This window comes from Psammomys obesus, unplaced genomic scaffold, assembly GCF_907164565.1.
Source record: "Psammomys obesus unplaced genomic scaffold, mPsaObe1.curated_primary_1811, whole genome shotgun sequence".
Taxonomy (NCBI): Eukaryota; Metazoa; Chordata; class Mammalia; order Rodentia; family Muridae; genus Psammomys; species Psammomys obesus.
The window spans coordinates 13,860,796-13,884,273 of NW_026596085.1; the positions used below are offsets into that span (position 1 = coordinate 13,860,796).

A 23,478-nucleotide genomic window follows, 5' to 3' on the forward strand; every position below is an offset into this window, starting at 1 on the left:
GATCAAGTTGGCCTCATCCCAGGGATGTAAAGACAGGTCAACATACACAAATCAATGCATGTAAAACATCACATAAATAGACTCAAGGACAGAAATCACATAATCATCTCAATTGATGCAGAAACTAAGCCTTTAACAACATTCATCATCCCTCCCTGATACAAGCCCTGAAGAAACCAAAAATAGAAGTACGCCTCAATATACTAAAAGCTATACACGGCAAACCTATCACCAACAAGCAGCCAAAATCAAAAGCTGCAGCTGTTAGTCAATAAAACTTAACAGTTTATTGATTAATTTTAAAAAAGCTGCAGCTGTAAAGAAATAATTAAGATCAGGGCAGAAATTAATGAAATGAAAATTTTTAAAAAATCAGTGAGATGAAGAGTTGGTTCTTTGAAGACATAAGCAAGCTAGACAAACCCATAGCCAAACTAATCATAAGAAAGAGAAGACCCAAATTAATAAAATTAGAGATGAAAATGAAAACATTATAATAGATATCAACAAAAAGTCAGAAAAACCATAAGAAAATACCTTCAAAATGTATTCCAAGATAAAGAGATGGCTCACAAGTTAAGGTACCTTCAGCCACACCTGACGACCTGAGCTCCATCCCCAGAACCCAAGCTGAAGAAGGGAAGAAAGAAGAAAACCAACTAATACAAGTTTGTCCTCTGACCTCTTATAGTACACACAGGCACACACACACACAGGCACACACATACACACACACACATGTTAAAGAAACAATGTTTAAAATATAAAATAGAATACTGAACTAGGAAAGTCTAAAATAAATGGATGATTTTCTAAAGGCATGTTACCTACCAAAGTTAAACTGAGATAAGATAAAGGATGTAACCATATCTGTAACAAGCAACAAGAATGATGCAGCAATTAAAAATTTTCCAACCAAAGAGTGTAAGTCCAGACCCTGATGGATTCACTGTAGAATCCTATCAAGCCTTTAAAGAAGAAATAACAGTATTTTTTTCTCAAATTATTTCATAAAATATAAAAGAAGAATGCCTCCAAATTCAAATATTACCCTGCTATCAAAACCAGATGAAGGGCACTTACACACACAAAGAAAATTACAGACCAATCTCCCAAAAGTATCAATAGAAAATACTTACAGATTCAAGAACACATCAAAAAGAGCATTGTCTTACTTGGGGTTACTACTGCTATGATGAAACACCATGACCAAACCCAAGCTGGGGAGAAAAGGGTTTCTTTTGCTTCTGCTTCCACATCCACAGTTCATCACTGAAGGAAGTCAGGACAGGAACTCAAACAGGGCAGAGAGAGGAGCTGATGTAGATGCCATGAACAGGTGCTGCTTACTGGCTTGTACCACATGGCTTGCTCAGCCTACTTTCTTATAAAACCAGAACCACCAGCCCAAAGATGGCACCACCCACAATGCACTACCCTCTCCCCCACACTCTACACCCTGCCACCCCATCAATCACAAAATAAGATAATGCCCTAAAGGCTTGCCTACAGTCCAATCTTAGGAAGGCATTCTCTCAATTGGGGTTCCCTCCTCTCAGAACCTATGTGAAGTAGACATAAAACTAGCCAGCACATGCACTCATCCTGATCAGTCTGACTTTATTTCAGCAGCACAAGATGGTTCAACACACACAAACCAATAAATGTAAAACATCACGACAGAAAGCATGTCGTCATTTCAATAGATGCAGAAAACACCTTTGACAAAGTCCCATCCTCTCATAAGTACCCTGAAGAGACTAGGAATGAAGGAAACATATCTCAGCATAAGAAAGACTATTTATGACACCCTACAGCCAACATCAAGAAAAACTGAGAAAACTCACTAAATTTCCATGAAGATCAGGAGCAAGACAGGGTGACCACTCTCTACTCTCAATCAGTGTACCACTTAAAGTCTCACTAAAGCACAGTAGGACAAGAGAAATAAAATAGCTCAAAGAGGAGAATCAAATTATCATTATTTGCAGACCATATGACTTGATACATAAGGGCCCCTATAGACTCTATCAGGGAACTCTTAGAACTAATAAATACTTGCAGAAAATCAGAGAACACAATCAACTTACAAAGATCGGTAGCCTTCCTAGATGCCAGAAATGAGCATATTGTAAATAAGATTAAAGAAGCTCATTCACAACACCTTAAGAACACTAAAATATATTTGAATAAATTTAACCAAAGAACTGAAAGACCTCTACCAATAAACATGTGATCCCCATGAAAATTGCAAATTCTGTATAAGAAACAGAAAAGCCAATGCTAACATTCATACAAAAGTGAAAGACCACAGAATGCCAAAGCAATCCTGGGCAAGAAAGCAATGCCAAAGATCTCAGCATACCTCAGGGTGCACTACAGAGCCATGCTAACAAAAACTGCAAGGCTGGCTGTCACAAAAGGACATGTGAAAGTCAATGAATACAAGAGAAAATCCAGAAACAAACCTGCAGAACCATCTGATTTTTCACTAAAATGCCAAAAATGTATGTTGGAAAAATGACAGCCTCTTCAACTTAGGAAAACCAAGTATTTACATGTAAAAGAATGAAGCCAGCTTCTTTTGGTCTGTGAACTGTCATATGGTTATCCTGTGTATATATATGGTTAATATCTGCTTTTAAGTGAGTACATACCATGGGTCTGGTTGTCTCACTCAAGATAATATTTTGTAGTTCCATTCATTTGCCAACAAATTTCATAATTTCCTTGTTTTTAATAGCTGAGTAGTATTTCACTGTGTACATGTACTACATTTTCTTTATCCATTCTTCGGGAGAGGGACATCTGGGTTGTTTCCAATTTTTGGCTATGACAAATAAAACTGCTATGAACATAGCCGAGCAAATTATCTTTGTTTATGGTACAGCATCTTTTGGGTATATGCCCAAGAGTGGTCTTGAGGGAGCTGGGTCTTGAGGTAAAGCTATTCCCAATTTTCTAAGAAAGCGCCAGATTGATTTCCAAAGTGATTATACAAGTTTACACTCTCACCAGCAATGAAGGAGTGTTCGCCTTTCTCGACATCCTCACCAGCACCACTTGAGTTTTTGATCCTACCTATCATTTGATGGAATCGCAGAGTTGTTTTGATTTGCATGTTCCTGGTGACTAAGGATGCTGAGCATTTCTTTATGTGCTCCTCGGCCATTAGAGATTCCTCTGTTGTAAATTCTGTTTAGCTCCATACCCCATTTTTAGTTGGATTATTGGTTTGTTGGTGTTTAACTTCTTGATTTCTTTATATATTTTGGATATTAGCCCTTTGTCAGATATAGAATGATGAAGATCTTTTCCCAGGCTGTAGGCTATCGTTTTGTTCTGCTGACAGTGTCCTTTGCCTTACAGAAACTTTTCAGTTTCATGAGGTCCCACTTAGTAATTGTGGATCTTAGAGCCTGAGCTGTTGGTGTTCTGTTTGGGAAGTTGTCTCCTGTGCCAATGAGTTCAAGGCTGAGGTCTCAAGGGAAGATGCTAAAATCTCACTCAGACAGGGAAATAGAATAGACAGAGGAAGTGGATGAAGAGAAGGAACAGGGTAGGAAAGGGAGTGGAGAGAAAAGTGAGGATAGGAATCAGATGTGGGGATAGTGGGGGCAAAAGGCCACAGGGGTTGGGCAAGAAGAGAAACCCCGAGGGCAGGGGCATCTCTGAGACAAGCTGGAGACCTACAACAGGGTAGGTTCCTGGAGGATATGGGAGTAACTCTAGCTAAGACTCCTAGTAGTAGGGGTCATACAGCCTGAAGAGGCCTCTTTCTAGCCAGATAGTACTCCTAGTAGAGGGAGGAAACACCAACCCATCCACAAAGACTTCAAATCAAAATTTACCCTGCCTACAAGATGTGCAGGGATTGAAGGTAGACTAGAGACTGAGGGAATGTCCAACCAATGTCTGACCCAATCTGAGACCCACTCCATGAGAGAGAACCAACCCCTAAACCTATTAACAATACTCTGCTTTGCTTGCAGATGGGACCCAAGCATGGCTGTCCTCTGAGAGGCTCCACCAGCAGCAGATTGAAACAGATGCTGAGACTCACAGCCAAACATTAGGGTAGCCTTGTGGGAGAGTTGGGAGATGGATAAAAGTCCCTGGAGGGGACACGAGCCCCATAAGAAGATCAACAGTCAACCAACCTGGGCCCAGGGGGCTTACAGAAACTGAAGCACCAGCCAAGGACCATGCATGGACTGGACCTAGTCACCCTATATAGATGTAGCCAATGGGCAGCTCAGGCTTCATGTGGGTTCCCTAGTAAGAGGAGCAGGACTCTTTTGCCTGTTTTTCAATCACTTCCCCCTGACAGGACTGCCTTGCTGCCCAGCCTCAGTGGAAAAGGATGCTCTCGGTCCTGATGTGACTTGATGTGTTGGGATAGGATGACTGGGGGGACTCCCCTTTTGGGAGGGCTAGGAAAGGGGGAATAGGGAGAAGAGGGAAGAAGGGTGAGACCAGTAGGAGAGGAGTGAGGGGGCTACCATCAGGATGTAAAGTGAATTAAGAACAAAACAAAACAAACAAACAAAAAAAAAAAACCAGGATGAGCAAGCCAGAAATTTGAACTCCTCTGTGCCCTCTGTTCCAGTGCCTGCCTGCAGTTTCCTGCCCTGACTTCCTTAGATGATGGACCACAAACTGTAAGATGAAATAAATCCCTTCCTTCTCCCCCCCCCCAAAAAAAAAGAATGAAGCCAAAATGGATTGAAGACCTTAATGTAAGACCTGAAATTCAGAATTTGGAAACTGTTAGAGGAAGACATGGGAAAGCAGACATAGGAGGCAAAGTCAAGGACTTACTGAACAGGACTTTAACAACTCAGAGAATAGGGCTTGACCAGTCAGAGTGCAAGAGATTGTAAAGCTTGCTCAGCAAAGACAGTAACTGAGTGAAATCTTTGCCAGCTGAGTGAATGCCAGAGAAATAGTATCTATAAACCTCAACAGATTAGATACCAAAATGCCAAGCAATGGACTAAAAAAAGGGGGCTAATGAAACAGTCCTCAAAAAGATAAATTACTGGCCAAAAAATATGAAAAACAAAGTTCAAAAGCCTTGGCAATCAGGGAAAACAAACTAAACAACAGTGACATTCTTTCTCTCTTCAATCAGAATGCCTGCTATTAAGACCAAAAAAGCTGGTGACCATGAGGGGAAAAGGAAACCCATAGGTGCCCCTGGAATGTAAACAAATTCAATTGCTGTAGAAATCGGTATGAATACTCCTCAAAGAAAACTGAGGCTAGAACCACAGTGTGACCTGATCATCACTCTAGGGTGAGCACCTATAGGACTCTGCGCCAGCACACCTCAGAGACTGCACACCTGTACTTACTATGGCAATGCTCATGACAGCCAGGCTACCAAATCTGTGCAGGAGTCTATCTACAGGCAAGCAGACCAGACAATGGGTCACACAGACAGGCAGGCACCCAGACAGTCACACAGACAGATACACACACACACAGAGACAGAGACAGAGTGTGTCACACATCCATGGAATCTTACTTAGCCATAAGGAAGAATGAGGTCATGTCATTTGCAGGAAAACAGGTACAACTGCGTGTCATATTAAGTAAAACACATCAACTCAGAGGAAGAAAATGTTGTGCATCTGCTTTCATTTGTGGCTCCTAGATTTCGCACAGATACATAAATCATACTTACATACATATGGCATTGTGACAGTAGCTGTGAGACTGTCTTGGAAAAGGAATGAAATGGGGGGAAAGGAGGGGAGTAGTACTTGTGTGAAAACGTCTTTATGAAACCATCACTGTGTACGATGAATCTATGTCAACAGAATCCATTAAACAATTAAAATTTGCCTTTCTGATTCAAGGCTACAGACCACAAGATAATGATCGCCACCTTGTGGCCATGAGTGAGAGGACAAGCGACTTGGAGCTGAAATCCTTGGCATGACTGAACCTCTGAACTAGAGCCAATAATTCCCAGTCTCCAGACACCTCCCAGAGAAAAACATAGTGCCATATACGGAAAGGCCCTGGGTCTGGCTTTCTGTTACCTTCAGAAAACCCTCTCGCCTATGTCAACTGGTGAGTTGGGAACACTGGTAACCGCTAAGAACACTAGAATGTGGTAACCCAGTAACGTCACCAGCACTTCCTCAGACTCTTCTATGCACACAGCTCGTGAGGTCACTAGAATATAAGGACACATAGCTCACAGCCGCAGCCCACAGGAGGGTCAGGCTGTAGAGTGGACAGACAGACGCAAACTGTTAGAGGCAGACAAAATAATAGGTGCATATGCAATATTGCAGAGAATAAGGAACAAGAGATTCCTGTGGTTCTTATACTCTCCCATTCTTCTGTCCTTAAGTAGAGGAAATTTTCACAGTAATTTTGCTGATCCCACAGTCTCAAAAATTGCACAATTATTTAATATCTTAATCTTCAAAGGAGCCAATGAGAAAAAAAAAAAAAGGCAAACATGTAATGGAGCAACTTGGGAGGCTGCCTACCTGTTGAAAACTCTACAGGAGCCTCTGCAATTGTTTAATATTTGCTCTGGAGATTACATCCCAAAGCTCATCATTCCCAGAAACAAGCTATCTAAAAGAGCCTTGAACAATATCCTACTGCACTGAAGATACACCGGCTGTCGTTATTAATGAAACACTTACCTTGCACAAGGCCATATTCAGTTTGATTGTTTTAAACTTAGTGACATCGCATGTTCTCAAATGTCACATTCAGCCATGAAAATGTCATTAAAAAGAAAAATAAAGACTGTGGTACTACAGTGTGAGTCAGGAACCAGAATGCTTACCTACGGCTCAGACTTCCGGAGCCCCAGAGTCCACTGCAGATGAAGTAAACATAGTGGGGGAGGGGAGTGCGGGGGTGGGTGCTTCTCGGCATTTGAATGCTGGGTAGGAAATGACAGGTGTTAAGGACAGGGTAAGAAAGGGTGAACTGCCTCAGACACAACAGGTGCATGTGCACAATGGCTATTTGGGTTTGCTGCATTTACGGTCTTTCCAATGTTTCCAGCTTCTAGTCGCATTCTCCTTAATGCTGTGACAGAGCCGCTGGTGAGACACGTAGAGAAGATACACAGCTCCTCACACAGGCAAATGAGGGTAGAGAGTAAAGGCAGGACAGCAGAGGCAGGCAGGAGCCTAGGTGAGTGAGCCCTGCTCCTGCCTACAGGCTATTTATTTTATCATGGTTGAGCTGACTTTCATCTGTCCATAACAACTATTTACCAGCAACTGAGTGCTGCTTGGGCCCCTGATGCATGAAGGTGCAGGTGGAAAGAAAGTCATGTCAAGACATGAGGATTTATTTCCTATATGTAAGTAGCTCAAAGCAGCTCTTTCCTAATGAGATCCAGTGCAAGAATTAGCTGGAACTTGCTTTGTCCCTCTCACACTATTACTATGCTGAACACAGACTCACTCTCTCTCTCTCTCTCTCTCTCTCTCTCTCTCTCTCACACACACACACACACACACACACACACACCCTTCTCTAAAACCCAACACAACCCAACTAAGGGCATCTTGCCATGATGTGGCCCTGGCTACTAGAGGGGAACACTGGACAGTGGCTGGCCAGCTGCCTATGACCTGGGGATAGCTCTTCCAAGCCATCCCAGGACGTCCAAGGCAAACCTCTTCTAGACCAGATACCAAGTACTCCAACAAGACCCACAGGAGAAGAAACGATTTCTTCTGGCCTCCAAAGAGCACTAAGAATGTTGCTATCTACACTAACCAAAACCAAGAGAGACCTGGAGGCTGGGAACACTGCCCAAAGCCAACCTCATCTTATCCTGCCTTGCTCCACTCCCTGAAGGGCTGCCTCAGATACAGCTTCCTGAGCAGTAATCCTATGACAAGGAATGGGCAGGGAGTGCTGTGGAGCTGAACAGAGACCTGCGGACCCTGAGAAGCCGCAGCACTGGCTGGCAGCTCCCAGCTGCATCAAAAGGCCATGGTTTGCTCCCTCTAGTGAAATGACCCTTCTAGAAAAGTGCTGTGTCTGGACCGCCAGTTGCTCTCACGTCCTTGCGGCCTCTGAGCTCCAAGCTTTGATGGTGTGGCCCTTTCCTCCCGGTCTGCTCAACTTCATGTGCAGCCAACCAGGTACCACCTATGGGGCTCACAAGATAGTATTTTAAACTGACTACCCCACCAGATCCAATGGCAAGACTCTTGGCTTGGGTTCCTCTTCTCATTCACCATCTTCCCTCTCCTTCCCCTCCATACCTTGCCAACTGCCTAAGAAATCTACCTAGTCCAAGGCCACTTGCCCCCTCTTGCTGGAAGCCCTCAGGGTGCTTCCTTCCAAGCTTTACCCCACAGGATTCCAAGCCTCCTGGAGTGTCACTCTGTGCTCAAGCAAATGATGCTCCTCCTGCATCTCTTGAGCACTGTGGTCCAAGTGCCTTCCTGCTCTACTCACCTCTCTCCCCCGACCTCCCTGAGCCTCAGCACCTTCTGTCCACCCCTCAAGCAGGTGAGGCTCTCCCACCACAGCATCTTTGCACCCTGCCTCCTCTTGCTGGAATGCCGTCCATATTCAGCTCTCTCCACACCTGGGGTTGAAGCAGTGCTGCGGGATAACTAAGGTGCTGCTGGTGAATACACGGTCATCACACATGAGCATGTTTCTGCTGAGCCCTGTGTGGAGAGAGGCTGTGGGTAAGTGTCTGCCTGTCTTTCCCAGACTAGAATGCCAGATCTTCAAGGGCAAGGCTTCTGCTGCTCTGGATCCCTATTTTCCCCTATGACTGAAAGCATAAGTTACGTCCTGTACTCACAAGAGCTCTGCAAGATCGGCTGGATTTCCCTTTCAACCCTGAGGTAAGACACTCAGTGAGCTGGTCACAGAGAGTAAGGGCACAGCCAGCATCCATGCTGGGACTGGACCCTAAGAGTGCATTCACCACAGGCCCTGCAACGTGGCCCTCAGGTCAAGGGTGCTCAGTGGCATCTGCTCATGGCCGTGCTTCCAGGAAACAGGACTCCATTTATGCCTTTCTCCCCCTCTATCCAGGCACTTTCTCCATCTTCAAACCCAGCATAGATATACCTAAGTACCCAGGACCAAGGCTACGTGCCTGCCACACTCATCAGAGGAAAGGGGAACCTTCTGTTCTGATGGCTGACAGCTCTCTCGTGCCCCTTGCTGAGCTTTGCAGAGCCTGCCCACAGAGGCCCCACTGCTATGTGCAGTCACTCAGCAGCCCTCGGGAAACAGCACAGTTTGCATATTTCCAATGGTACTCCTGATCAGTGTGCACACGTGATGAACATGATGCCTCCAAGTGTCATTTTCTCAGGCTTCAAAGCAGGCAGTCTTTGTGTGAGTAAATATTGAGTTGACGCTAAGAGGGGAGTGAGCTGTTAAGTTCTATTTGCTACTTTCATCCCTGAGCTCATAACAGAGCATAAGCTAAACAAAGAGCAGCGGACGCTGGCACAGACCTTCGGCAGGTAGAGCCATTTCTGTTGGTCCTTCGCACATCAGCGATTTGCTTCCCCAACTTCGGCAAATATTTACCACTTTGGTTTTTATGTAATGGAAGGATAATGTATTCCACTGTCCTCAGAGCTACCTTAAAGGCCTTAGGAAAACAGGCAATTTACTGACTATGTTTCTCTTGCCACTAAATACAAATCTGGTAATTGTTTATCTTTGAAAGCAAATGGCTTTAACTTTTTGGCTTCAAATAGTCTAACAGAATTCTTAAAGAAAAAAGAGTAAGAAAACCATAATCACAGCAACCTGACAAAGAGCCTGAGTTTTACATCTAAACTGTCACCCACACATGCTCACGGTGACCCACAAGCCCTGAAAGCCTTACTGCAAGTACAATCTAACTTCTAACGCTGCCGTGATGGTGAGACCCACAAGAAGACTCTAGCTACTGCCCAAGCTGATCCAGACCAGGACTGCCATCAGGCACATCCATTTCCATCAGCTATCTCCTGGTCACCTGCCTATGGCACAAACCAGTGGACATAACCAGGAAATGTCTGGAAGCAATCCAATGCATGACAGATTACCAAGTGGCTATACTGTGATAATCAGCATTACAGCAATTATACAGAACAGCAGTAAGGCAGTCCATGCTGCAGCCAGCACTCTAGTGGTCTACGCACTGTCTCCTTCCAGCTCCAGGCACACTTTGTAGATGAGCAAGGACACTAATAACTAGGCTCACAAGTTAGCAAGCCTGCTCAAGGTCTCCACCCAGGCAGCCAACTCCAGAGCCTCCTCACAAGCATGGTGGGATCTGCTTCCTCCCTACACATTTGTCAGGCTTGCTGCAAAATCTGAGCAGCTAACTGACAGCCCCTGTTCAGCAAAACATGGGCGCATGGTGTACAGGACAAGGAGAAACATGATTCCAACTTCACCAAGGAGATTCTGCTCCTTTCCTATGAGAAACACTGCTTTCCTATCTTGGTGAAAGGAACTTCCACCCATCTAGCTCTATGCCAAGCCTAAAAACACCACCTTGTCTGTAGTGCCCTCCCACCCCAGGTGAGAACTGCTCTATAGACACCATCATCCGTACAAGGTCCTAAGCTGGAACAACAGAAAATTGGGGGCAGCCTCCATCCCCATCAGTAGAGGGCTTGTAAAATAAACTGTGGGATACCCACTGAGCGGCATGTGGCTCTCTAGGAGCTACTCTGTAAATACATACAATTCAAAAAGTGAGTTGTGGACCAGCATGTGCATCTGGGTGGATGAAGAAAAAGTACTGCATAAATGCACAGACTCCAAGGCACCGCTCTACAGACTGCTGCTTAGGTTCTGAGAGAAGAGGAAAGGAAAACGGGAATAAGGATAAGAGGAAAGAACCCGCATCCCAACATGATGCTCCTGCCGACCCAATGATGCTCACCTGGACCCAATCAGAAACAGAGGAACATTGACAAGCAACTGCCTGCACAGCTTGAATGTGCTGAGAGGAAAGCACAAGGAAGGGGAAACTAGCATTCCAGGCTCACAGAGGTATTAGAGCAGAGAGGACTGTGGGGAGGGTGCCATCAAGCTCTGGGTTGTGGACAAGGAAACAGGAGATTTAATGAACACTCTTGGGTACCGCTGGTAAATGTGAACACACACTGCGCATCCTCACGACACAGAAAACAGCACTGTGTCAAGGCTACATTCTTTATACTGAATAAACTACCTTCGTGCTCTCAGGAAGTACACGCAAAGCTCTCGGGAGTACATGGGAAGTTGACTCTAGCTGACTCTGGTTCTGGGAGCACAAACACAGGCACAGACAGAGAATGGTGAATGGGAAAAATGCAAACAACTGGTAAAACTGGGTGACATGTGCTTAGAAACTGATTACTATCCTTGAGACTTTTCCTAAGTATAAAATTACATACAAATGTTTCTAGCAATGTTCACAGACCACCTCTGACAGAAGGCTCCTGAAACAGGGGAAAGCAGAGGCCTGTTTTCACTCTTCATCCCCTTGTGCTTTGTAATATTGTAAAATATGCATGTGCTATTGATTTTTTAAAAAAAAATTTCAAGCAAGGCATGGTAGTACATGCCTTTAATCCCAGCTCTCAGGAGAGGCAGGCAGATCTCTGTGAGTTCAAGGTCAGCCTAATTTATATAATGAGTTCTAGGATAGCTAGGGCTATGTAGGGAGACCCTGCCTCAACAACAACGACAAAAAAGTTATTAAGCTAAGAGAAAAATTCCATTGTGGAGATTTCAAGACCTAAGGCTGTCCTGATCCAGCCTTGAACATAAGACTTGGCCATCCTCCCTACAGCTTCCCAAACTCATAGATCAGCTTCCTGCAGCCCATCCACAGGCCCCATGTGCCACCTCCTGACCAACATGGGCATTACACTTCCCAGTTATCAGCCCTAAAGGTGCTACTCTGGCTCTGCCTACATCTTTCATGTTCAAAGAATTTCTTTCTCTACTATGAGTGATCCCATGGTCTAGAACACCTCCTGGCCCTCAGAAAATTCAAGCACCTGGTAAACACCTATCTGAGTTCATTCAGCAAATACAAGCTGTGAAAAATGAAAGAATAATTAAATGGCAATTCCACCACAAAGACTTGAAAGCAAGTGTCTTGGTGACTGGCCAGTGTCCACATAAGTACTTCAGGTGACCAGGCAGCTCAAGAGAATTCACTTTGACAACCACCCTCTCTTCCTAGTGCCCACCTGGACCTTACCTGTCATCCTCATACCATCCCCATCCCCATGTCTGCACAGTACAAAGTCAGTAGCTCAGGATGGTAGTCACCCCACCTCAGTCCTCACAAGTCACTGTCAACTCACAGCCTATAAAGAACAAGGACAGCCACGTGCCCAGAATCTAGACCTCGACCTCCCACAGAGGACCACAGTAGGGAAAGTATACTGTAGCATTAAGAAAGAAAATGAAAAGTATATACTAGGAAACTGTATTGGGAATACATTAGTAAACATGTCTAAAGAAATTAAGCAGCCCAGCTAACAGCATCTTAGGGACTCAATGTCAGGAAAACACAACCCAGAGTGTGTGTGCAACCTGTAATGAATGTGTGATCTTGTAAGAAACAGAGAGCCCACCCTCAGGGACTCACCAAGGTCTGTGTTGGGGCCAGCAAGTAGCTGATTGAACTTGTCCAGCCGAGAGGCCTCTCTATTACTCAGGGCTGAGCCACCAAGGGCATGTGAGTCAGATGTCCCACTCAGTGAAACAGTGGCTGAGTAGGGGAGAGACTGGGACCGCTGCAGAGGGACGACATCGCTGGTGCTTTCTAGAAAGGGTAGAAGAACAGAGGGCAAGATTAGCAGGTTAGCAGAAGCCTCTAACCTCCTGGCCACATGCTCACCACGGCACTCACTGTCTGGTCAGTTTTCCCTTCCTCCCATCATCCAGTTTACTGTTTAACAGTAAAGTGGATACATCTGCATATGATCACATCGTGACAACCAGCAAAGTCCAGACCACTCCTCTCCGGGTATGAGATATCCAGAGGCCTGGAAGGTGGATCAGTCCTGTGGAGGAACAGGTTTGCATGGGTCACCCAAGTATACTTGTGGCAGGCAAGCCACTGTTCCATACCATGAAAGAAAAGAATGATGCCCCAAAGCACTGAAGACAGCAGGTACATGACCAGGAGGCTCCAAGAGGACCTGGCCATGTCCAGAGACCATTTGACTCAGTTCCTCCACTCCCCCCACCCCGAAACCTGGAGTTCTAGCATGAAGGAACAAAGGAAGCCAAGCAGGCAAGGAGCCTTCACGGACAAGAGGAGGGGAGACGCCAGCAGAGTGCAAACCTCCCCCCTCTCTCTGTATCTCCTTAGCTGCTGCCTACCAAACAAAACCTTGCAGGTTCAGGGAGTCCGCGAAGGGAGGTGAGGTAGCACGATCCATTCAGGAACCTGGCTAGGAACAGCCCAGAGAGAGCCAAAGATCCCCAGGTCACTCAACACAGAGCCCCAGGGACCAAGGATATGAGGCTGTGGGCCCTGTCACTGCTAGGTCCAACTCCCACCTCCACTTTCAGTGTACAGTCAAAAATGAGCCACAGAAAAGATCTATATCCAACATGCTGGCGTCTACCTCAGGCACTGCAGACCAGCAGGGGCAAGGAACCCCACCTATTCTACTCCCTAGTCACTATAGGCAGCCTTTCAGACAACCTACGAGCAAGACCAGAAGGTTCTGGGCAGAATCTGGTCCAAGAGTTAGCCTAAGGATCTCTGTTCTACCCTTACCCGCAGGCAGCATCCAGAGAAAAACACCCCCCCCAAAAGAAAAAAAACCAGCAAGAACAGGCACTAGAGGTCAAGAGCAGAGTGGCATGGGGAGAGTCTGTGCACGTGTGCATGATGCACATGCATAAACTCGCATCTAGAGTTCAAGAGCAGGTGTCCTCCTCAATCCCGCTCTAGCTTATTTTTGGGGGCAGGTCCTTTTACTGGGTGTGAAGCCCACTGACTGAGCTAGAGTGACTGGCCAGCAAGCCCCAGAATCCTCCATTATCTATGTATTCTAACATCCAAAGCTGTGGTACTTTGACCAGGAATGGCCCCCACGGGCTCATATATTTGAATGCCTGGTCATTATGGAGCTACTTGACAGGGAGTAGGAGGCATGGCCTTATTGAAGTAGGTGTGGCCTTGTTGTAGGAAGTATGTCACTAGGGGTGTGTCACTGGGGCTTTGAGGTTTCAAATGCTCAAAGCAGCCCCAGGGTCTGTCTTCATGCTGCCTGTGGATCCGGCTGCAGAACTCTCGGCTACAAGTCTGCCTGCATCCACTATGCTTCCCGCCATGATGATAATGGACTAAACCGCTGAATGTAAGCAACCCCCAGTTAAATGCTTTCTTTTGTAAGAGTTGCTGTGGTCGTGGGATCTCTTCACAGCAAGAAAACATTAAATAAGACAGATGCCATAAGAAAACATGCCATGGAGGCAGAATCACACACAGCTATCTGGGAGGCACAGGAGAAAGTGACTAGAACCTGGGGTGAGGATTCAATGACCTTCACATTCCTTCTCAATATGAGGAAACATCAGCAATTAACAGGTCCGATCATGGGGGTCTCCTGCAAGCAGTCACGGTGTTCTGAGGTGGTCAGCTGTTATGTTCAGAGGATGCATTCTACAACAATGACCAATAGGGGCTAAGCCCTGGATAGAGAAAGCATACCACCTCTTCGCCACACACTGCTGAAGCTCCCAGAACCAATGTAACCCATTCTGGCAGAAATCCACTGGCCTTACCAGTGGGAGAGTGGGGATACTCAGTCTCTGCCAGAGTCACTGCAGAAATTTGAGCAGCATCCCTGCCACATCCACCATGTTCAGTGCCACAAACACACCCTGCTCCAGCTCTAACACACACTGTCCAACACACTGCCACATGCCTCCTGGGGCCAGGATCTGTGGATGAGAAGCGCTGGTCTCTGCGGTAGCCAGCACTAACAGCAGGGACTCTGGAGGCACAGACCCTGGGTTTAACAACCCCACCCCAGGCCCACCTCTCCTGAGCAGCTCAAGGTCTTCTTAGTGCACATCTGTAAAAAAAAAAAAAAAAAAAAAAAAAAGAACAAAACAACTCCCTCCTAGAAGCCTGAGCAGTTTAAAGAATTTATCATTCAAGGGGCTGGCCACAGAGTGAACAACCACAGCGTGCTATTATTATTATCCAGTTCTCAAACAAATCTCTCCCAGAAAGCCAACACAGGATGCTCAGCGCAAGATTTTCAGGACACAGTGATGAGATCACGGCCATTTCTCCAGTAATATGACTTCCTCACTTGTACGGGAGAGGCTGCCACAATGTGACACCACCAAGCTCTATCACCTGCCTGGATTTGAGTTTCCTTCTGGTCAGGGCTCCTAGTGGTCCTGCCCACTCTCAGCTCCTCCTTCTGGGGTGCTGAGGGCCATCAGCAGTGATAACAGTGCCCTAGATGTACCAGCTATCCCTGGGGGTTGGGGAAGTTTTGTCAATGGCTCTCCTAGCACAGCGGTGAGCAAAAGTATCCAGGGTCCCTGCCAACCCTTGGACGCCACCACTAGAGGGCACCCTACCCAGACTGAGCAGACAGAAGGTGGAAGGGAGCACTCTCCATCAGAACTTTGAAAGAACTCAAAAGCAGCTGCAATTCCCTGGTAAACTCAATTTTTGCGCTGCAGTTTCCCAGTAAACTCAATTTTCTAAATTTGTTACAAATGAAATAAAGCCAACTTCTCACCTGAAAAAAAAATTGTAACATTTTAGCACAACCCAGTTTTGAAAACCAGGCTAGGTACAAAGTGCCTTTCTGAATCTAGCAGGGTGACCTTAGGCTACTGTGTATCTGTTTTCTCATCCATAAATGAGAGAAAAGTACCCTTACCTGGGAGAGGCATGCTTGGGCACTCCAGGATCCTTTCTAAAGGAGCCTGGCATCCCCCATCTCCTATGCTCTCCCATGGTCCTCTTCTTGGGCCCCTACACAAGTCACAAGCCATGTCATTTCCTACGTAGAAAAGATGCCCTCAACTCCAGAAAGTAAAGAACATCTGGACACCATGAGCAACAAGGCTATTTCAGGGCCTGGGAGTACCACACCCACATGAAAGATGGTCCTATAGTCTCTCATGGACCAGAACCTGCTGCAAACAGGCCCTCCTTATTCCAGTCCTTCCTTGGTTCTACTGTCCCTTCGTCCCTACCTGAAGAACAAGGAGTGTGGCTCTCACTGACAGACTTCACCAGGCGGAGGTCACCACTCGTAACTACAGAAGGCTCTGCTGTGGGCTGAGGTTCTGGTTCTGGCATCTCCTTCTGTGAGGGCTGGCTCTGCCTCTGACTGTGGTTGCGTAGGACACGGTGCGCTGTCTCCATGACCACCTCGGAGTTCAGGCTCTCTGTGGCCATTGCCAGGAGCTCATCGTCATCTTCCCCGGCATCCCAAGCATCACTGGTATTGCTCTCAAACTCCTGGAAGGTGCTGACCCTCTTGGCCTTCACTGGGGTGGTGGGTACCTTGGGCGAGGTCTTGAGCAAGCTACAAAAGCAAATGTGTCTTTATTGTGTACACTCAGCCAAAAGAGAACCCCAAGTGAGAGGACACATCATCTAGATGTGGGTGCCAAGAAAAGCACAATGTGGTGGCATCAAAATAGGACTCAGCACTGCACAGGCTACGGGATGGGGAGGGGGCGTCTCAGGCAAGAGCCACCAAGGACCATAGAACTAGAGAGGTGCCAAGGCTAGAAAGCACATTCTACACTCTCTCCATCTCAGCCAAGTCCTACAGCTGCAGCTGAGGTGTGCCCGGCAGGAGGAGCCTGCAGAGAACAGAGCCTTTGCATGCACACCCAGAGACGGAACAGTTTGAAGGACAGCCCCCAACCTTGACTATGCATACCATCAGCCCTGGCATAGTCAGGAACTATGACAGGCAGGTGCAGCCCTGGAGGGCCACACCAGCAAGAGCCAAGACCAGGACAGAGAGAGAGTGCAGGACAGAGGAAGGATTCAGATAAGCTATAAGGACAGTCTGGAGTTACACTGTCCTCACGCCAGGCGTGCTGAGTACTGAGTGCCCTCTGTCCTCTGCCCTCTGCCCTCTGATTTGCAGCCCCCACATCCGACTGCCCAGCTACAGGGTGAACTAGGCACAGACAGCAGTGTCTCACAGAGCAAGGGATTAAGCCATCTGCTGACAGAACATGTCCCTTCCCTCAGAGAGTCCAATAAGCTGGCAGAAGCAGGACACTGACAGCCACTTACGTGCCATGTAACAGTGGATCAAAAGGTGGATGCTGGGCTCCATACACATGTTGGATGCTACGAAAACAGGGAAACAAAAAATTAGATCTTTCCCCACCCCAGCTCTGCTGAGAGCCCAACTGGATCAAGAAAAGTGTGACTTCCTTAGCCACATGCCCAGGAGAGGCCACACTCTATCAGCAGCTAGCATATCTTGCCACCCAGGCCTAAGGCCCAGTCTAGTGAGAATGGCACCACAAGGCCCACACCCCCACAACAGGACAGACACCCAGGCCTGTCCTGAAAGCAGGAAGCATGGCTCTCCAGGAGCCACCCAGACCACTGGGAACACCAGGGTCCCTGAGCCACTACTCACAAACGTGTTTCACAAGCAGAACAAACCTCACAAGTTAACTTCACTAGGAATTTCTACCAGGTGCTGTTCTGATTATCCAAATATACCAAAAAAAAAAAAAAAGTAAAGATTTAAGGTTTAGAAAAAAATAAATGCTGTCACTTTTCCAACAAAACCAGCCAGGCTCAGTCAGCGCTTTCGGACCTCAGCTTCTCCAAGTCAGGCACATCCCAGGACAGAGGTGAGATGAGGCCTGGATACTCGTCACCGCGCAGCATGAGAAGCCACGAGAATGAAGCCGCCTCTGAAGACTGGTATATTAGAAGATTAAGAGACTCCGTGCTGCCTTTGGAGAGCTAGAGGCCCAAGCTGACCACCTCCTTTCACTTCCAGGTACAGGAAACAAACAAATCCCTATTCATCAGAGCTACTGTCATCAGTCTAACTGGTACAGTAACACTCTGAGGTTCTGACACAAGACCCTGCTGGAGGAAGAAGCGTGCAAGGAGAAACATGAAGACCAATTCAGGCAAACACATGAATTTTTTTTTTATTGTTTTTAATGAAATCCTGGTACCACAGATGGCTCAGCTGGTAAAGGGGCCTTCTGCCAAGCCTGAATCCTAAGTTCAATCCCTGGGTTCAGTCATCTTCTTGATGAAAGGAGAGAACTGATTCCCAAAGTTGTTCCCTGATCTCCATCCAAGCACTCTGAAACATGCATATGTGTGCACACACACACACACACACAAACACATAAGTAAATGTAGTATTTTTTTAAGTAAGTTAAAAGATGTTGTTTTTAAATTTTTTCTATCCACTACGCTTTGATTGCATTCATCCCCTTTCCCAGCAACTCCCCACCTCCATCACAAAAAAGAAAAAACAAAACAAAACAAAAAAAAAAAAAAAACAGTAAGACAAAACATTCCAAAACAAAATAAAAAGTGCACAGAACAATAGAGTCCATTTTGTGTTGGCCAACTACTCCTGAGCATGGGGCCTACCCTGAAGTGTGGTTAATATACCCAGCCAGTGTCCATTACAGAAAACAGATTGTCTTTTCCTAGCAGATATCAGTTGCAAATAGTTTCCTGGTTAAGGGTGGAACTTTACTGTGTCTGGTTTGAACTTGTGCAGGTCTTATGCATGCTGTCACAGTCTTTGTGAACTCATACATGGGTCATCCTGTGTGTCTGGGAGATGCTGTTTCCGTGGAGTCCCCCACCACCTCTTCTAGCTTTCACATTCTTTCTGCTGCCTCTTCTGCATAGATCCCTGAGCCTCGACGGGAGGGGTTTGAGGAAAACATCCCATCCAGGGCTGGCTGCTCCGAAAAGTCTCTCACTCTCTGCCCATGGTCCAGTGCTGATTTTGTGTTAATTCCCATCTACTGCAAGAAAAAGCTTATAATACATTTTAGAATTAAATCTTGGAGTGGGAGAGATGCATCATCAGTTAAGAGGACATACAGCTCTTGCAGAGGACACGAGCTCAATTCTAAGTAACCACATCAGGCAACCTAAAGCTACCTATAACTCCATCGCCAAAGAACTAGATGCCCTCTTCTAGCCTCCATGCACACATCCCTACACAGACATGCACATAAACATAATTAAAAGTATAAAAAAAAAAAGGGGGGGGTCACTAAGACAACTCAGTGAATAAAACTGCTTACCCCTAATCCTGACAAACTGAGTTTGTTCAATCCCCAAGACCCACATAGTGGAAGGAGAAAACAACGCCTACAAGTTGACCTCTGACCTCTGCCTGCATGCTATGGCACTTAACACACATAAAAAAAAAATGTATTAAGATTTTTTTTTTAAATCATGATAAAATAAATCTCCTTACAAAAATAAACCCTACCTTCCTGACTCTGCAATGGGCTGGGACGTATTCCCTGTGTTATTACTTCCTCCTTCAGTTTACTTAAATCATTTATTCGCCTTCAGGTGTGTTACTCGATGTGTAAAGAGACTAGAAGCAGCATGTGTAAGTTTAAAAGCTCACTATGAGGTGGACAGTGCTCGGACTTCCCTGTACATACCTCTGCAACTCCTTGTAAATCTTAATTATTTCAACATTAAGCGTTTTAAACACCACAGGAATAGAATGAGCTCTGGTTACCTCATCTCTGGCCTGTGCCACCTCCCTGGACAGTATCACTTCTAATTTCACACTGTGCTGCCATATGGCTGCAACATAATGAGTTTACCCAAGGTTGACTGTGAAACACAGAACTGATTTTAAATTGTTTGTGGTTACAAGGATAGCAATAACCCCTCTGGAGAGGAATGCCTACACACCACTTGATAACCTCCTGAGGACAAATTCTTGCAATGGGAATGCCCTGGGCATAAGGCACACACTTAAGGAGGTTTGGCCATGCTGCCAAAGGAGAGTCAAGCAGTTCCCTTTCCCCCAGCAAGGGCTGGCGGATGGCCAGCTACCACTACATGGACAGAAGGAAAGCGATCTTTGTGCTGGCTCTGTGCCTCAGATATTGTTCATGGTACCTCTTCTTTTTGTAAACTATCCATGTCCTGTGTCCATCTGCTAACAAGGGCTCACCTTCTTACTGATTTGCAGAGTGAGAATTCCTGTGTCATTCACGCAGTATGGCCACCAAAACAGTAGTCCCACCAAACATGTCAATGTCCAGAGCCTATAGGTTTATTACCCCTTCCAGTACAGCCATCACTTTGTCATTGAACAGTTCAGCAGGAAACTTTTAAAAAAGCAATTGGCCCAACACCACTGTTTCCAGAACCTCTCCTCACTGGCTTAAGGACATCTTTAAGACAAACTAAAATACAGCGGAGTTTTGTTTTCAGTTCATTTGAATGCCTATAGCACAGTATCTTAATTATATAAAATGTTAGCTTTTATAACTTAAAAATTTTAGTGGAATTTAACAAACACTTTTTGGATAGTAACTACATGACCAGATAGCAGGAAGGCAAAAATAGGAACAATATCATCTCGTTCAAGGTGTTAAGATACTCAAGGTGTGCCAATGAAAGTCAACAACAGCCTAGTGTAATAACGCCCTGTGATCACGTGTGCTACAGGAACACAGCATGGGCTCATTAAATTCAGTCATGGTTTTCCTTTGAAAAACTGTTACACCTATACCTAAGAAAAGAGGGGCAGACAGAAAATTCCAGACAGATGGGGCTGAGGAGATTGCTCAGTGGTTAAAGTGCTTGTCATGCAAGCAAGCAAAAGGATAGGAATTTGGATCCCAGGACCTGTGTAAATACCAGACTGGTAAGTGAGTATGGGCTGCTCATCTGTAATTCAACCTCAGAAGGTGGAGACAGAGAAAACCTGGCACAGTGTGGCTAGCAGGACCAGTGATACCACATCACCCAGTTCTGGGGTAAGCAATGGAAAAGCGGGGAGCAGTGGAGGAAGACTCACATTTTAAATGGGTAAATACAGTTACATGGATTTGAAATGGGTGAGCGCAGTTGCACGGGCTATGAAATGGGAGAACTAACATTCTTGCTGAACCTTGACTACAACACCAGAGCTTCCACCTGACCGGGTTTTCTCTCTTCAACCCCAGACAATACTCTATGAGAAAACCCAAACTAGTCACAAGAATTGCCCATGAGTATCTACCCATCTCAACTGACCATGACAACTGACAGCTCGAAGCCAGCAGCCACTGGCCATAGTATACGAGAAAGTGAAGAGCCTTATTTCATCCCCAACCTTCAAGTCTGCCCAGTGACTCCCAGAGCATCCTGGGGTAAGAACCAGGCTCCCATTCCCCCGTGGACTACTGAATTTCTGTCCACAGAACCCAGGAGACACAGATGTGTGCTCTACGTCAAGGGAGACAAAAAAGCATATAATTACTCAGATTGCACAACCTGGAGTGTCCTTTCCCCAAACCTTATGGAGGTGTCTAACACTGGCGTAGAGTTCTCAGGATGAAGAGTCAAAAGGCCCAGGTGCCAATTCCAGCGCCAACACTTACTGGCTGGTAAAGCTTGAGGAAAGTCAACTCTCTGATCTTTACGCTCCTCATACTAGGAGCTGAAATGAGAATTTGCACGGGGTGTGGCTTGGATGCTGGTACACTGTGCTTGCCTGTGTGAAAGCCTGGCTTCCAAACAGAAACAAAGTACACACTGTGGCCCAGACAGCCACAGTGGTAGCCCTGTGTATACAGACCATGACCCCCATAGGGCGCCTGTCACCACAGCCAATCTACCTTGACTCCAATATTCACATGCTTCTTCTTCCCCAATATATTCATATTCAAAACAGTAGGCAGCTTGGCCTGCAGGGCACTATTTGCATGTCATTTTCATAAAAGTCTCTGCAGCATTATCAAAGACTTCAGGCCTTTCCCTCTCAGCAGCCCGGGAAACTCATTAATTCTTCATAGGCAAACCACTTGTATTTATTGAGTAGAAAATGTTCCAACAAAGTTCAAGCTCAGACTTAAAGGAGCCTTGTTTTTATCATTTTAAAACTGCATTTATTTGGGCTACCATTGCTAAAAAAGAAAAACAACCATCAGTGAAGCCACGGAAAAGCAGTGGCAAGTGACATATATACTTCCTTCAGGCCAGGAAACCTTTCTGTAAAGAGCATTCATGGCTGGGGGTGTGCTGCAGAGGTATGTGTGTAGGTTGGTCCCTGACCCCTCCCAAAAAAGTACAGAAATGTTCTTGAATACATCTTTTAAAACTCCTCAGCCACCCAGGACCCCAGGGATTTTTTGTGACAAGCAAGGACACGTGACATAAAACCACATCCTGACATAGAGACAAAAAAATAAAAACTCAAAAAATAAAAATAAAAAATAAAAAAAACTCTTGTGCAAGTACTTGAGGAAAGCGGCTCAGCAAAGTTTGTGCTACTAAAAAGAAAACTAAAAAGTGTTAGCCGGGCTGGGAATCAGAGCTAGGGCCTCCTGTATGCTATGTCAACACTCTACCACTGAGCCACACCCCCAGCACACACACAACCAAGATGCTGAGTGTGAAAAAGCACCGACCAGCATGCAGACGGCAATCTCTCGTAGATACTCATTATCAACTGAGGAATGAATACAAAGGAAGCAAAGTATGTGAGTGTATACACGGAACAGATAGCAGACACATAGACCAGGTACTAACCATGATGGGCAAAAATGAGATCAACTAATTGATCAACAGAAAACTGAAAGCAAGTTAAATATACTCATGTGTATTTAATGTATAACACGTCACTACTCAGTGTTCATACAAAACCTTGTCAAATTGCTACCATGTGTGTCTTAGTTACTTTTCTGTTGCCGTGACAAACACCACGACCAAAAGCAACTTGGGAATGAAAGGGTGTATTTCATCTCCTACTTGCAGGTAATAGTCTACCGCTGAGCAAGGACAGGGCAGGAAACCAATCAGGGCTGGAACCTGGAGGCAGGAGCTGATGCAGAGGCCATGGAGGAGCACTGCTTACTGGCTGGCTCAACCTTCTCACTGCACCCCGGTCCTCCAGCCCAGAGATGGCTCCACCCGCAGTAAGTTGTGCCTTCCCACATCAATCATCAATCAAGAAAATGCACCACAGGTCTGCCCAAAGGTCAGTTTGGTGAAAAGTTTTTCTCAATTGAGTTTCCCTGTTTGAAAATGACTCTGACTTGTGTCAATCTGACATAAAACCAACTCAGAGATTAAGAGCACTGGCTGCTCTTCCAGAGGTCCTGAGTTCAATTTCCAGCAACCACATGGTGGCTCCCAACCATCTATAATGAGATCTGGCGCCCTCTTCTGGCATGCAGCTATACCTGCAGACAGAACATTGTAAATAAATAAATAGATAGATAGATAGATAGATAGATAGATAGATAGATAGATAGATA

The 23,478-nt window shown here is 45.8% G+C and overlaps 1 protein-coding gene across 2 annotated transcripts in view; it reads right to left on the minus strand.

The window, feature by feature from the left end:
* Tbc1d22a (TBC1 domain family member 22A) overlaps positions 1-23,478 on the minus strand; it is a 274,151-nt gene that overhangs the window by 239,065 nt on the left and 11,608 nt on the right. The window contains exons 2-4 of one of the 2 annotated variants that reach the window (XM_055627173.1): positions 17,276-17,332; positions 16,213-16,547; positions 12,617-12,793 (exon numbers count right to left, since the gene is read on the minus strand). In XM_055627173.1, the coding sequence (XP_055483148.1) occupies positions 12,617-12,793; positions 16,213-16,547; positions 17,276-17,332 (569 nt within the window). The remainder of the gene's footprint in view (positions 1-12,616; positions 12,794-16,212; positions 16,548-17,275; positions 17,333-23,478) is intronic. The other variant, XM_055627174.1, reaches the window with a different exon arrangement.